Here is a 15,773-nt window from a genome sequence, read left to right as displayed (position 1 = left end):
GGACATAGGGGTGTTTGATGAACCCACAGGAGCGCAGTTGACTTGCTCTTCGTGCTGCAGTGACTAAGGTTAATGCCTCGGAGAGACTGCTCTGTTGTAAATCCTTTTCCTAAAGGAGACTGTCAGAGCTCAACTAATAGTCTTGTTTAAGAAAAAGTTATAATTTGCATTTGTTAAAGGAGACCTGAGCTAGCAGGCTGTTTCCTGCCCTCCAGGAAGAGGGGTTTAGGGAAACCTTATATTGCACTGCTTGTCCTGCCAAATAAGCCAGATTGGGCGTCCTGTTAGGAGAGTTAGTAATTCAGTTTACCTGTTATCTAGTTGAAACGAGGCTGCCAATCAGCACGTTAGATGTTCCTATTTGTTTAAAGCTTTAAAAAGGAAAAGCCGCCAGTGCACGCCCACCGTGGCCCTTTCCCCTGACCCACCACTGAATCTAAATCTGGGAATGGGGTCCAGGCAGAAGGACTTTAAACCTTCCTCCGGGCAATCTCAGGTGGGGCTGTGGTTGAAAACCCACTTCTGCAGAACGTTTGCTAATTTGTAAGACTTAGCCTTGTACTTTTAACAAAATTTAACTTTTCACATCTGGTTAATCTTCTGCCCGTTCTATACCACGCCCATCAGGTGGTAGTTCCTTTTACACTTTCGGTTTTAATTGTCCCTAAATCTAAGAATTGTACTTTGAAAAGCTATAACATATTTAGCACATTTCCAGGAGTGGAAGAGTAGGGAAAAGTCCTCTGCACTAGGGCAACATTCCAGAGAGTTCTGCTAAGGTTTATCGGTTGTCAGTGAGGAACTGTCCTTTAAATCAGTTTTTACATAATGTGCTTTTTAATTGACCACATAAACATGTTGTTAAAAGGTTTTTCAGTCCCAGTTGGTACAAGAAAGTTGTATGCTTTTATGGTTCTAGTATTGTAATGTGGTCCAACAGTGGGGACAAAAACAGTGAGGAAGAATCAGGTCCACCTTGAGCATGGCTCTTAGGAGAAGGAAACTTTTTCCAGGTGCAAATACCTGATGGGTGCTTATCTTACAAAGGCCGGAGTTCTGTTCCCTCTTCATTCGTTAATGAGTTCTTGTCTCTCTGTGCCCTTGCATTGTTTAATTTGTTGATCCTTTTTATAAAACTCTGAAAAACAAAAGAGTGAGTTAGACCAGTGTTCTGTATCTGCACAGATTGGCAATCATTCACTTGGCCATATCATTTCGGGGAATTTAATCCTTAAAGTTTTCCCTGTTGAACTAAAATATCTTGGGGGGGTAGATTTCAAAGTAGGTTTTTAATCAGAAAAGTGTAAATTGGAGAAAGAAGACCTAGTTAGCTTCCTACCACCATCAGAAGTATTTTCTTTGGAGTACATACCAAATATGTTAAAGTGCTACTGTATTTTTATGTTTTATTTGGAGAAGAATGATAATACACTTAATTATAAAACTGTAGAAGTGCTTGTTAAACTTCAGTGCCTGGCCGGACTAAGGAGTGCTTTGCATGCTCTGTTTAAAAGCAAAAGGGCCTATGTTTTAGGGTAATAGAATGAAAGAAAATTGTTAAAATGTCACTTGACCCAGACAACAGAAAGAGATGAGAGACTTCATTCAGCTGTTAAAATATGCCTGTCTACACAGGATAAGGCAAATCAGCAACAACTGTGTTGCAAAAGCTGTTGGAAACAGCTGCCTGCTATTTCCAGATAGCAGTATGGGGGCTCTAATGAGGGTGTGACATTTCTCAACATTGTGGTTAATAAAGGGCCTCAGAATCGCAGATCTGTCATACTGGCGCTGAAGGTGATTGGGCTACACTGGAGTGGGTGTTCCCTAAAATACAACGGGTATGACATGATGCTTGGGGATGCAAAAAATGCCTTAGAAAAAGATCATCTGTGAAATCTCCAGACCATCCCAAAGGCCAGACCAAGCCATTAGCACCAAAGGGGACTTGCACTGCTACTCCACCCAGACCCTCCTACCCTGGGTCATTTGCTTAGTGATAAGTGCTCAGTTTCACTTCTTTCCAGGGAGAAGGTTTCAATAAGGGAGGTGGGATCAACCTCAGAAAATACATCTCAAATCTCACTCTCAGGACATTTGGGTCATGTGGCCCTCCGGAAGAGAAAATAAGCTGGGAACCAGCCTCCTTTATGTGTGAGTCTTCAACGTTTTTGAGATTGTGAGGATGGAATCTAAAACAGGAAATGAGATGTTTACTTACCAAAAACTCTTGGTCCATAAAGTAGGGCTTTTCTGATGATCCATCATTTGTTTCCAGATCAACAGCAAAACACAGGAAAAGTACATCCAGCACAGTTTCAAACATAGATAAAAAACTATGGGCTACTAAGTAGGCAAAAAAAGCAACCAATAGTAGTGGGATTGCCCACACCTGGAGCACACGGTGGTAGTTAAATGCCATCAGTCCTCCAAAAACTGTGAAACACACCACTAGCACCTGTCCAGAACAAGAGTTTGTTGAAAATGTTTATAAGTTGGTTGGTTAGGATATTTTAGAAGAGACAGTTGTCAGGTATAAGCAATAGTTTTCATGTATGTGCATGTGTGGGAGTGTATGTGCCTTACTGTAAAGAGTGCTTGTCAGAAAATTGGGCACAATGAAATAGGAAGAAGAAAAATGAAAAGCTATGATACCAAAAGAAAACCCAGCTAATTTGGAGGATGAGAAGAGTATATATACTTTCATTTTATCTGTGCCCAGTTTTTGTATTTATGCAGATGTAATGGTACCTCACAAAGTTTTTAGTGTTTTTTTCACTAAATGCTACAAAAAGCATCTTCATTAAAAAAAAATTTTTGTAATAAATGCTATTTTTAAAAACAACAGCACAACAATCCAGTGAGTGGATATACTGTAGTTTAATATGTGAGTACTTTTACCCTGGGGATTAAAGTGGATGGGCTTTCCAATGCTGGTGTAGGGAGATAATAGGCTTTTGCTACATGTAATTATTATATTTCCAGGAATATGATTACAGGCCATGATGTACCTAACTGTTTAACAGACAAATTGGAGCCCCTCTGGAGCCCTCACTGCACTTGGATATCCATAAAGATGGACGCGAATGTCTGCGTGCCACTTCATTCAAAAAAAAAAAAAATCAGCAATTATGCGTTCTTTTTGGGAAATATAGGAAAATGAATTACTGCCTAAAATAAAATACAAGTCTGTTATAGAAGAGTAGCTCCCGCTCACTGCAACTAGAGAAAGCCCGCACGCAGCAAGGAAGACCCAATGCATGCAGCCATAAATAAATAAATAAATAAATAAATTTATACAAAAAGAAAAAATGAAACCTCCTTCCAAAAATTTTGGGAAGTAGTTATTACAAAATATATCATCCACAATCCTACCAAGCTAACGTAAACAATACCACTTAGATACAACTACAACTTAGATATTAGGCTGTTTTGAAAGGCATCATCAGTTTGTTCTTCTAGAGCTACTGTCCCATGAAAAGTCTCTGGGGCCCAGCTGTGCCTTAAAATATATGTGCAATTAACACACACCTGTGAAGTCCATGCATGTTCTAACTTGTTACTGACAGCTAACCATGACAGTAATGCACCAGAGACATACACCAAATGCCACAGAAACACAACATGCTAACAAGGAGCCCAGAGGCCCCATATTTGGCACTGGCACAACTGGAGCCTGATATCTTGTTCATTTTAGGGCACCATGAGTGTCCCTGGCATTCATGTCCTATGTGGAGGACTGGTTGGAAGAAGCAAGGATGTCTAGCTTAGAAGAGGGAAGATGTGGAGGGAGGGTCAGGACATCTGTGGTCAAGAATTTGAAGGGCAGTCAACTGGAAATAGGGTCAAACAGGTGTGTAGAATTAAGCCCAGTGGGTGACATGGAAAGAGACATGCTAGCACAGTATAAAGAATCTTCAACTTGAGGCCTGGTCAAGCAGGGGCTGGAGCACCACTTTCATCACTCTCTTAGGGATTCTTCCCTGTAACCCAGAAAGGGGATGTGTTATCTTTAGAGGTTTTCACAAGACTATATACGACTCCTTGGAAAAAGATGACAGCAGAAATGTAACTGGCTCCATTTGGGACATTAACCATTCTATCTTTATATTTATGAATTCAATGCTCTCAAAATCATCAGGTTTCAATTTCAAAAATTTCCATATATTTTTATGACAAACAACCCCTATAAAACATTCATTTTCTGAGGTTAGTAGCATTTTCATTTTAGATATGAGAAAGCAGGATTCAGAATGGTAGAAAGAAATGATCATAGCTAAGAGTAAGACTAGGATTCGAATCCTGGCTCTTACCTATTGTGGAATCCTAGACAAGTTATTAAACCTTAGTTTCCTCATCTGAGAAACAGGGTTACTTCACAGGATTGAGGATTAAATGAGAGGATGAGGCACAGCACCTACCACAGAGTAAGCACTCAGGAAACAGTAGTTCTCCTTCACGGTTTTGTTGTATGGCTTAATTTTTGGATACCAAGTTCCTTTATTATTTTAGTGAAGACATCTCACCTTTCCTAGAAAAATTACGAAGTCTCCAAAGCAGTTAACAGATGTAAAATGACTTGAATTCTTGGATAAGAGTTTGAGTGCATCTTTTGCTGATGTACAAAAATCTGTCCCATTAATGGCAGTTGTAGTGTATGCATTCTGAAACAAAAGACAATAGTTAAAAGGATGATGAGTCTTACTGTTGTAAAGACAATATAATGCCAATGCAGAATACTTTCAAAATAGAGAAAAATAGTTACTATTAACCCACTATCTCTACCCATAACAGGTCATTTCATTTTCAAAGTCCCTTCCAGTCTCTGGAATACATACACATATATTTTCATATAATTGTAATAAATGGAAAAGATAAATAAGTATTTCTGGTCAATATGGTGGATTGAGCATCACCACTACAAACATATGGAAATGATGCGTAAAGCATAACTATCTTAATGCACAGCAGAGTTTGAGGGGAGGAAAAGAAGTTTAGGTGCTAGAAACAAAGCAGACCCTAGCTAATGGTGAGCGCTGAACCCAAAGACTCAATGGGCAGGGAATCAGTAAAGGCTTTAGGAGTGAGGGGCTGGGGATTTAACACCTTGGGGCTAAGAAACAATGCTTAGGCCCATGCCAGGAAACTGAGCTGTCTGCATAAATACAGAATTTATATTCAAACTCAATCAGCCATTCCAGGAAAGTGGTAAAGAAATGCAACATCTGCCTAGGACCGTTGAAATTACTAGGGTCTGGCCATAGGCAGAGCAAAACCACATCCCTCCAGGCCAGGGAATGGTGGAGGCCCACAGACAACCATCCTTGAAGAAGATGAAGAAGGCTTCACAGGAAAAATGTACAGGTGACTCAAGGAAATGAACAGCACGTCAAACAAAAGAATCTACACCTTGAGAACAATGTGAAATAAAGCATTCAAGGAAGTATGTTTAAGATGTTAAGGAGATAATAGAAGGAAGAGTGACCATAAAGAATGAACAGCACAGTATAAAAAATGAAGAGGCAGTGTAGAAAACAAATGGAATAGAAATTCTAGAAATGAAAAGATATACAATTTAAATGGTTCAGTGTCATTGTTATATATCTGACTTATTTTCCTTTATATAGAAAATAAGCATTTTCATGTTGCTCCATGGCTTATTTATAATTTTAATTTTTAATAAATACATATTTTATCAGGGGTGTTTGTGTGTGTGTGTAGCTAGGGCATATTTAGACTATTTCAAATATTTTGCTATTATAAATAACTATGCAATGAACATCTTAATTTCCTCATTTTGGATAATGTCTTAAGGATAAATTTCCAGAAATGAGATTACTGAGTCAAAGAGGACAAGTGGGTATATGTGTTCATGTAAGAAGATTTCTTTGGTAATTTTTCCAAAATACCTTTTCCTTATAACTATACGATAATTTCAAAACCATCTATTTCTTCCATTTCCCTTGAGGTCTTTAAAATGCTACTTGCACTGCAGTTTACAATTTATAACTTCCCTGGGAAAATACACTGGAATGCTACCTGCTTGGGTTTTGCCTTGCCTTTTGGCTTAAAGGATGAAAGTTTTTTTTATCTCATGATATAAAAGTAATCCTTTCATACACTCATTCAAAAACATTGTAAAGAAACCAATTTGGAGTCTACTGCAGTAATTTAGCCCCAGTGATGCAGGTCTTAAGCAAGGTGAGTTACAGAGGAGAAGGAGACTAAGGTCGTGGAATTAACTGACCCTCTCTTGGTAACCCCCTCTTCCCCAAGGCCAACTAGAGAGGAATATTTGGTTCTTAAAGATGAAAGGCTGGGTATTCACCTCCCCACACAGGGCACCCTGCTTGCCTCAGAGGGGATATTCTCAGTCAGATTTCAGATGAGGTCCCTGCAGAAATGCCTTAATGGTATTCCACAAGAACTTTTGATTTCTGACTTATGTAGAATGCATGTGAAATTGCTTTTAATATCCCAAACTGGCTGTTGGTGGACTTAAGTCTTGAGTGGAGACGTGGAAACTCATTGCTCATAATTTGATCAAGCATCTTTGATCATCTAATGTTCTCAGAGCCCTGACTACCAGCTCATCATCCTGAAGACACATGTGCAGGGTGGGTAGGTACAGACTGGAAACCAAGGTCAAAGGCATTGCCCCAGGTGCTCTGGAAAATCAGGGAACTTTTTTTTTTCATTCTAACTTTATGGATACGACACTAGCAACTTTAATTAGAACAAAAGGCTATTTAAAAGCATGGTGGTTAAGGTAAGCACAGGCCCTGTAGCCAGTCTCTGGGTTCCAATCCTAGTTCTTTTTTTTTTTTTTTTTTTGGCTGCGTTGGGTCTTTGTTGCTGTGTGCAGGCTTTCTCTAGTTGCGGTGAGCGGGGGCTCTTTGTTGTGGTGCGTGGGCTTCTTATTGTCGTGGCTTCTCTTGTTGCGGAGCACGGGCTCTAGGTGCGTGGGCTTCGGTAGTTGCAGCACGTGGGCTCAGTAGTTGTGGCTCGCAGGCTCTAAAGCACAGGCTCAGTATTTGTGGTGCACAGGCTTAGTTGCTCTGGCATGTGGGATCTTCCTGGACCAGGGCTCGAACCCATGTCCCCTGCATTGGCAGGCGGATTCTTAACCACTGCGCCACCAGGGAAGTCCCTCAAATCCTAGTTCTTACCACCGACTGGCTGTTGGTCTTGGGCAAATGATTTAACGCCTCTCAGACTTCAATGTCCTGATCTGTAAAGTAAGTTATAGCACCTACTGCAAAGGGTTGTTGGGAGGATTAAAGAACACATTCCCTATAAAGCATTTAGCAAAGCGCAGGCACATAGAAAGCATGTAATAAAGGGTGGCTATTTTCCTCCAGACCTCACCAATGATGAACTCATTTATAACTGGAAACACAGAGGCCATTCTTTAAGCACGGAGGAGGTGCAGAAGGGACCCGTGGTTTCTTCATCTGTAGACTTTAATCCCTCACATTCTCAGGGACCCAGGAGGGGCAAGACCTGCTTCCCAGACCACGTCCCAGGCCCCCACGTGGTCTTGCTCCACAGCAATACCCCATGCCGCTCAGCCTCTTTCTTTGCGTTCGGGCTCTGTCCCCAGCCCCGCCACGGCCACACTTCTGCCCTCTAAACTGAGGTTCTTGGTGTTCTTCCTGATTCAGGCTGGGAACAGACTTTCTTCGGGACTTCCTTTACCTACAGATCATAACCTCATAGTCAGTTTAGCACAACTGCTCATAAGCAGTAAAAATAGATTTTGCTCCCTGGCTAAAATGATTAAAGGTTAAAATAGTACTTTCTCATGCATGTGTTGACTCCACAGATCTTGGGGGCCCATACCATTTATCTTTTCTTTAATGTATCATGCCCACTGATAGACGGCATTAAAACCACTCTGACAGGGAAATTATATATACGCCTTCCTGCAGCTACTACACCGCTAGTATTTTACCACAGGTTCAACCCTGATTGCCGCAGAGAGACCTAGAATTAATGTCTGAATGAAGAACTGGAGGAAGGAAGAATTGCTCATGACACAGGATATGGATTGAGAATTTCTGCAGTTTCAGCATTAGCTAATTTATACTTATTCTGAGGAGAAGTGTTTCCTTGCCAGGCAGCTGGAAGATGGACTGCAGTACACGTTCAGTGTTGTAAGTCCTGGCTCGGAGTGTTTGCATTTGCCTGGCATGACAGAACGCTAAGGCAATCTGCAGACCCTCACAATATGTGGAAAGAATAGATATAAGGAACAGGGAACACGTTTTGTTTGTTGTGAAGGTTAATCAGGAGATCCTGAAGCAAGAAAAAAGGAGGTAGAGGTACCAGGCTTTTATTACTAGACAAAATTCAGTGTGTCTGTTTAGCATCACCAAACAAGTGGACACATCTGTGCCTGAGACTGAACCCGTGAAAACACAAAATCGATACAAGGAAGGAATCCCCGCTTGACAATGGAAGCACCTCAACACTAGGTTGCATTCTCATTCCTTTGCCTGGGACTGAGGACTCCCTGCACGTACAGGTGGCTTTGCTTTCAGATTCGCATGGACTGTCCACCAAGGTCTGTTACAAGCTGCAGGGGAGGGTGGGTGGAGGTCTTGTGTGGCTGGGAGGATTCGTGAACAATGAACTACAACTCAAGCTCAGGTGAAAGAGCAATGTGGAGTGGAAGCCCAGCCTGGGGTGAGGGAGAGGAGAGAGCATGGGGGAGGGGAAGGAGTAGAAGACGTCACATTAGTGGCATTAGGCTGGGCCCCTGCAGGGAATGTGGGGTGGATGGGGCCAAGGCAGCAGCAGAAGGCAGTGGACTGAGACTCAGGGGCCAAGCAGAGAATTGTGGTGGGACTCCTGCAGACCCAGATCTCGGTGGGGCTGAAACGCCACGCTGTGGAGCAAGGTGGGTGACAGGAAGGTTCAGCCTGTGCTTCTGGAAGCTCTCCCAGGATGCCCTGTGAAGGTTCAGGGAAGATCTCTCATTACCGTCTAACGCTGAGCTACAAAGCCCTGCACCTCCCAAAGCTCATTCTCACCAAAGCCCTTGGGGAGCCCCCCAGGCACTTCCATTGTGCCTCCTGGGCTCTGCTTGAGTTGCACATAAATGCCCTGTGACTGCTCAAACACTGAGCGCGTTGGTGTCATTAGCAGTCATAAGCCAGGAGAAGATGAGCTCAAAGAAAATGAGCTCTTCTGTGGGGAGAAAATAAGAGTACTAGGAATTGTGGGACTTCCCTGGTGGCGCAGTAGTTAAGAATCCACCTGCCCATGCAGGGAACACAGGTTCGATCGCTGGTCTGGGAAGATCCCACATGCCGCGGAGCAACTAAGCCTGTGTGCCACAACTACTGAGGCCTGTGCTCCAGGGCCCACGAGCCACAAGTACTGAGCCACGTGCCACAACTACTGAAGCCCACATGCCTAGAGCCAGTGCTCCACAAGAGAAGCCACCACAATGAGAAGACCGCGCACCACAACGAAGAGTAGCCCCCGCTCACCACAACTAGAGAAAACCCGCTTGCAGCAACAAAGACCCAACGCAGCCAAAAATAAAATAATAAATTTAAAAACAAAGAGTACTAGGAATTGTACCTTTTTCCAGGTGCTGTGCTCCCTTCCACCCTACTTCAAGAGATGCCTTAGTGATATGTCCCGAATGGCTTGCCACAGACCTGACAGTAGCTTCCTAATTTGTCCCTGCGGCCTTTTTTTCTCTTTCACTATTAGTAGGCGGGTGTGCAACTTCTGTGTGTAAATAAATAATAATAGTAACTAATAATGGCAAGAATCACGGAGTGCAGACTATGTGCCAGGCCCTATTCTATAATCCCCTGAATGCATTTAGTCCTCTTAACAACCACAACTGGATGATAAGGTAGCTGCAGAGACTAGAGTGCAGAGAGGTTGGGTAGCACACCCCCGGCACACGCATGCGACGGAACTTGCATCACTTACAAGAAATGGACCTCTGACTCATTCAGGCCCATCAGGAAAACATTTACTTTGAGCTGTACTCTGTGCTTTTCCTTCCAAAAGGTTCAAAATAATAAAGTGGTGCTCTTAGGAGATGTGTCATTAAAAAGAGCCAAGGATGCGGCAGGATGGTTTAGTAGAAAGAGGCTGGGTTCCAATCACGTTGCCTCCAAAGACTGGCTGAACGGCTTCCACTAAGTAATGTCACCTGGCACTTACACGAGCCCTCAGGTTCTAGCTAAAGGTGCTTCACGTTTGTGCAGTACTTCAAAGTGGACTAGACACCCTCCTGCTATTATCTTACTTTATCTGCTCCTCATCACGACTCAGTGAAATAATCACCATGGGTATATTATTCCCATTTTACAGAAAATTCTAATTTTTGAAGAGAAATGAAAGAGATTTAAGTGTACTTTTAGGTAACAGAAAAGCTGGATTACTTCTTGACTTTGAGAGTTGTCCAAGAATGTTAATTGCAGCTTTTACACAGAAAGAACATTTTTCCTCCTTAACTCAGGCCGGAAGCCAGCCCGGTCCACCCTGTGTCCTTCCTCAGCGAAGGGAAGCCATTCGTCCTCCCACGAAAGTGAAGTGGGCCCTTCTTTTGGTGGCAGAACTGTGAACCCGAGCTTCTGCTGACTCTTCAGAAAGGTAAACAGAGTTTCCCTCCGTACAGGAGGAAAAGCATTTGCCAAAAGCCATGCCGTGAATAGCCAGCTTTATTTCTGGAATGCCTTCCTAACAAAATTCTGATATTTATTAACTCAAAATAAAACAAGAACTAGGAAAACAAACCCGAGAAACTGGATGATGAATAAATAACACTGGCATTCATGCTTTCCTCAGAACCAAAAGTAATACAGTGAAATCTGAGCCCAGAGTGATCCCCGTACATCCAAGGGTCTTTTCTGGTAAAACCTGCAGGAACCATCCCAAGCTAGTTTCATCTCAGCCCTGTTTTTATCACAAACACATGCTGAGGGAGGTGGGGCACAGCCTCCAGACCTGGCGCTCGCTGCTTGGATCAGTCCAAGAGCTCACCACTCACCAGTTGCAAAAGTCCGGCGAGACGGCGAGTGGGGGAACCTGCCGGCCCCTCGGGGTTGGGACCAGTTGGGGTGGAGGCACTGTAAAGCCGGGTGCTCGGCAGTGCTGTCCTGTTTGCTCCTTTTAAATGTATTTCCTTTTTGCTTATTTTTTAGAATAATGGCTTTATCATTTTCATGCTCATCATTAAAGAAAATCAAGCAACATAGAGACAAAGAAGAAAGCAAGAAAATCGCTCTGATCCCACCCCTCAGAAATAACCACTGCTCACATCACATGGACCTCACCCCAATGTTTCCCTGCAAAGATACACAGAAGGGAGACAGACAGAGGGAGGAAGTATGGGCAGGCAAGCAACAGTTATAAAAATGGAAACAAAAAGTACGGTTTAAGTAAAAGCACGAATGTGAATTTGACTTCAGCAAAGGAAACTGAAACTGAAGGAATATTTGAATGTCAGACAAATGTATCTTCACACACAAAACCTAGGTTTCTAAAGGAAACTTTCTAAAATTACTATGAAAAACATTAAGAGGTTAGAGTGCTTATTTTTTTTTAACACTGTGGCTTAAGTTTCAGCAGCATGGATGGTGAAAGATGAGTTGTCTTACGCTTTCTCCCGCATCCCGAATTTAGTGCGTTTCATTATTATTCTGACTTTGTCAGGATTTTGAACGTCTACAGCCTCTTCTGTGGTGACGGCTTTAGTTACTTAATGGAGTGTACCCAGCACAGCCACTGTGCCTGTTGCCTTACATTCCTTCTCTGTGCCAGCTGCTCTGACACTCTCCTGCAGGACGTGGTGGCGGGGTGGGATTCCTTGGCCAAGACGCCCTCCCTGTGAGGCTCGTGCTCATTGAACGGCTACAGGAAGATGCTGTGGCAAACCAAGAATGGCCTCCAAATAATACTTCTTCATGCAAAGCCAAATTCAATTCATCGGTACATTTGTTCCTTCAGTAGAATGTTAGGATTAAAGGGCTACCCCAGACGTCACCCAGGAAAACCCTCTCATTTTACTGATGAGGAAACTGAAGTCTCAACAGGCTAAGTGACCAGACAGAGGTAACCAAGATGGACATGAATCAGATATTCACAGCCATGCCCCTTCCTCCCCCAAATCCAGAAAAAGCCAAGGAGGCCACTGCATCTTGCTGAACTTGGCCATCATTGATGCGCTAGCAGAGTTCCGCCCTCCCAGTGAAAACCCACCGAGACAAGGATGTGATGCTTAGTGATGTGCAGGTCCTGGATACAGGGCTGTGCAGCAAGTGCTGCCTGCCTCCCCACAGGCCCAACGACGGCTCTCCCTGCGTTAACCTCATCCGACCTGGGTATAATCAGCGGAGGAAATGAGAGAGGCGAAGGGGGGCCTGGGCTTCCATAAGGCAAAACTAAAGTTGCAGCCTGTGAAATAGAAAACGCAGGGGATGGGAAATGCTCATACTGTATTTTGATCTTAGGCTTTATTAGAAAGAAGACTAAATGGATGGGCTGTCCCCTGTGAGTGAAGACCATTGGCTTCCTCTCCTCCTTACTCTTACTCTTGACAAGGAACTGCAGGCAGCACAATGAAGCCATTAAGGCTACAGACCTGGAGTCATATGGATCCCCACAGAGCAGCTAGCATTCTAGATAAGCTCTTCAGCCTCTGGGCCTCAGCTTCCTCATTTGTACAATGGGGGTAATACCCACTTAACACACAGAGTCCTTGAGAGGACAAACTTTGACGGCATATGTAAAATGTGTACCAGGGTGCCGGGCAGACCCTCAAAACTCAATAAATGGCTATGTTATTTACAGACCTGAGAAGGTTGGTTCTTTAGTTAAGAGAATGCCAAATATCTCTTATTTGAAGCTCAGCCCGAGGAAACAGCAAGAGGAAGATGGAGGGCAGAAATGGGATTGTTTACATGTTTTCATAGATTGCACATCTGGGGGAATAACTTTTGAAGTCAGGTGTGTGTCCCTCCATGAACACACTGTTGATGGGTGTGGGGCTGGCGAAGCAACAGCCGACCTGTTAGGCTGCATGAGAAAGGCCTGCTGACAGAGAGCCTGGTAGTCGATTGAAAGGTCGCAGGCTGCTGGGAGTAATTACTGCTCTGTGCATGGCTTGGCTCAGCATGCAATGAAAACTCTTATAAGAAAAAAGCATTTATTTAAAGACACTGGCTGTAACAACAGAACTCTTCTTTCTGAAGCTCCAAAGACTATCAGCCCTTCCATTCTGGCCTTCTCTAACCACTGGCACTTCTGCTTGGAAAGCAGCTTTTCTTGCAGTCAGTCTTAGGTGTTGTTAGGGCAGCTCCAACAAGAAAGGGCAGCTCTTTGAGCTTGTGTTTCCTTTTTCTTTACTGTCTCCCTGCTACGCTTAGCAGATGCTCCAGGCTCTGTGAAGGCAGCATGAACCAGGGCTGGGCTGAGAAAGTAGGGGCTCATCCTTCCATCCACAGATGCGTATGGAGGGTGTGCCTCTACTAAGCTCGGGGCTGGGCACAGGCCACTGAGCCAGGCCGACAGGCTTGTGTTCTTGGATCTCAGGAAGTTTCTTTGTTGCTGCCTCGATGGAGGCAAGACGTGGGCATGGCCAGCAGGCCCAGAGGGCCCTTCTCACCCCCACTGAGATTCATCCTCATGAAGTCATCTGGCCTCAGCTGTCTCACTGCTTGGATGAATGCAAGTCTAGCAAATGCTTCTCTCTGCCTCACCCCTATGCCAGCTGAGGCCTTCTATAAAAGGCAAAAGGAGGGGGGAGATGAAACCATTTGAAGAACATCAAAGACTGGATCCACTTGCTGAAACTTTTAGGAACTTTCTAGTCCTGCCTAGATAAGAATGCTAACTGAGCCAAAATTCTCTTAGTCACTTCCTCTCCTATTTTTCACAGACCTCATTTCTGAAATGTCTATAGAGATGAGACTCTAAATGGAAGGAGGACTGTCCACCTATCCCCAGTGTGTGTGTGATGGTTCACTTTGCTATCCTGACTTCTGTTTCGCTTCCCTCATGTATTTCCTCCTTTCTTGCCTCTCTGCCCACCTCCTTCCCGCAGGACTCAGAGGCCCTGTGCTCATTCCCCCAGGTGAGGGGAGGGAGCTTGCAGGGTGGGGGGTGGGTGGGCAGGAGAAGACACCCAGTCTGCAGTTCTTACTGGCTTTTGATTTCTAAAATTTTAAGCTCTTCAGGCCCTTCCTACCAGTGGAGAAGGTGAAGGAAGGGGGTTCCCAACATGATCCAAGTCTGGGAGCAACAGGTGGGTGTGCAGGTCTTCCTCCACCCCCGGATTGGAAAGTGAGACTCCCCTGCACTGGGGAAAGAAGGGCTGGGGAGAGATCTGTGGGTCCTGACCAGGCGTCCAGCTCTGCTTTTTTTAAGCAGAGCATGGAAAAGTGGCAAGACTCTAAAGGGGAGTGCCCACTCCTAGGGTCTGAGTTTGCCAGGAGTGAGGGGGTTCCAGAGACATGGGGGGCTTTCATTGCTAAAACCAGAACAGTCCCAGACAAAGCAGGAGGGCTGGTTACCCTACCACTAGCACATCTAGGCAGACAGGGCCATAGATGGCCTTCCAAAAGACTCCTGCTTCCCAAGCAGAGCTTGAAGGAGCCGTGAAGATGGGAAGATGGATGTCTCAAGGGCAACCTGTGTGTACTAATGCCTGGGGCTACCTGACACCTCATATAACCCCATGGGGGGATAGCCCAACAATAATGGATTAAACTTTCTGCCAGTCCAGTGGAATGAGAGTTCACAGACAGAAATTAGGTTGAGAGACATGATATAGTATTTCTTGCACATCTGAGACTGTGGATGAGGCTCACATCTGTGTGGAAATCAGTCAGAGATGAGACTCAGGCAGTGGCAGCACAGAGCACTGTCAGACTCTAGCTTTGAGCAGAACATGGAATCAGTAGCTGCTGCTAAAAGCCATCAAAGTGGCTTTTATTCCCTTGACCACTGTGACTCACACCGCCTTCCTTTTTTTTAAAACCTTTTTATGAATGCATTCTCTAGTCTCTGGCCAACAATCACTACCTTCTCCCAACAAGTCTAATGTCTAAGACAAAGACAATTGGGGAGCGACAGCTGAGGACCGTATTCACAGCCAGTGTCTTGCTTAGAAGGGTATGGAAGGGGATGAAGCATGGGCTTCAGAGGTGGCCACCCTGACAATGACTCTGTTCCAGAAGCAGAGGCAGATAAAGAGAAATGACATGAAGAAACCTGCTCACCATCATGAGGAAGATTAGATTTGGGGTAGGAGCTATATTTAATGGTTTAATTTCATTTCCCACACTAAATGAATTTGGGAAATGTCGACACTAATCTACAGTCTTTCCATTTCTTAAGCACTTAGGGTAATGTTGAGAACTTGGATTGTGAAAGTTCTATCTTCCATATGAACCAGCCCCCCACCCGGCCCCCACCCTGGCTGCCATCACAGATGATGGGCCAGCGTCGGTGGTAAGCATGGCGCCCACAGCGGACACTAGGCTGCGGATGAGAAGAACACAGGAGGAGCCAATGGGCAGCTGCCTCAGCCCCACGTGGAACACTGTCCATCAGAGCACAGTGTTTTCATGGGTCACCTGCTTCCTTACTTCTGGGGAAATTGAATTTTGCTGACTCCAAAGATACTTTTCATAGATCAAAGTTAAACACACAGGCAATCTCCCTCAGCATATTTGCAGCATACCTAGAGCATGTCATGACAGAAAGGGAAGGACAAAGAACATTAGGGTTTGCTTTATGTC

General features: G+C 44.3%; 1 protein-coding gene across 5 annotated transcripts in view; it reads right to left on the bottom strand.

The window, feature by feature from the left end:
* Positions 1-818: 818 nt before the first annotated feature.
* SLC44A3 (solute carrier family 44 member 3) overlaps positions 819-15,773 on the bottom strand; it is an 84,078-nt gene continuing 69,123 nt past the window's right edge. For all 5 annotated transcript variants that reach the window (XM_060085465.1, XM_060085473.1, XM_060085495.1 and 2 more), the window contains 3 exons: positions 4,527-4,664; positions 2,222-2,458; positions 819-1,138 (listed from right to left, as the gene is read on the bottom strand). In XM_060085465.1, the coding sequence (XP_059941448.1) occupies positions 1,040-1,138; positions 2,222-2,458; positions 4,527-4,664 (474 nt within the window). In that variant the 3' untranslated portion in view covers positions 819-1,039. The remainder of the gene's footprint in view (positions 1,139-2,221; positions 2,459-4,526; positions 4,665-15,773) is intronic.

Source organism: Mesoplodon densirostris, chromosome 2, assembly GCF_025265405.1.
Source record: "Mesoplodon densirostris isolate mMesDen1 chromosome 2, mMesDen1 primary haplotype, whole genome shotgun sequence".
Lineage (NCBI taxonomy): Eukaryota > Metazoa > Chordata > Mammalia > Artiodactyla > Ziphiidae > Mesoplodon > Mesoplodon densirostris.
The sequence above is the reverse complement of the archived record's forward strand: the minus strand, read 5'-3'. Positions and strand labels throughout refer to the sequence as shown.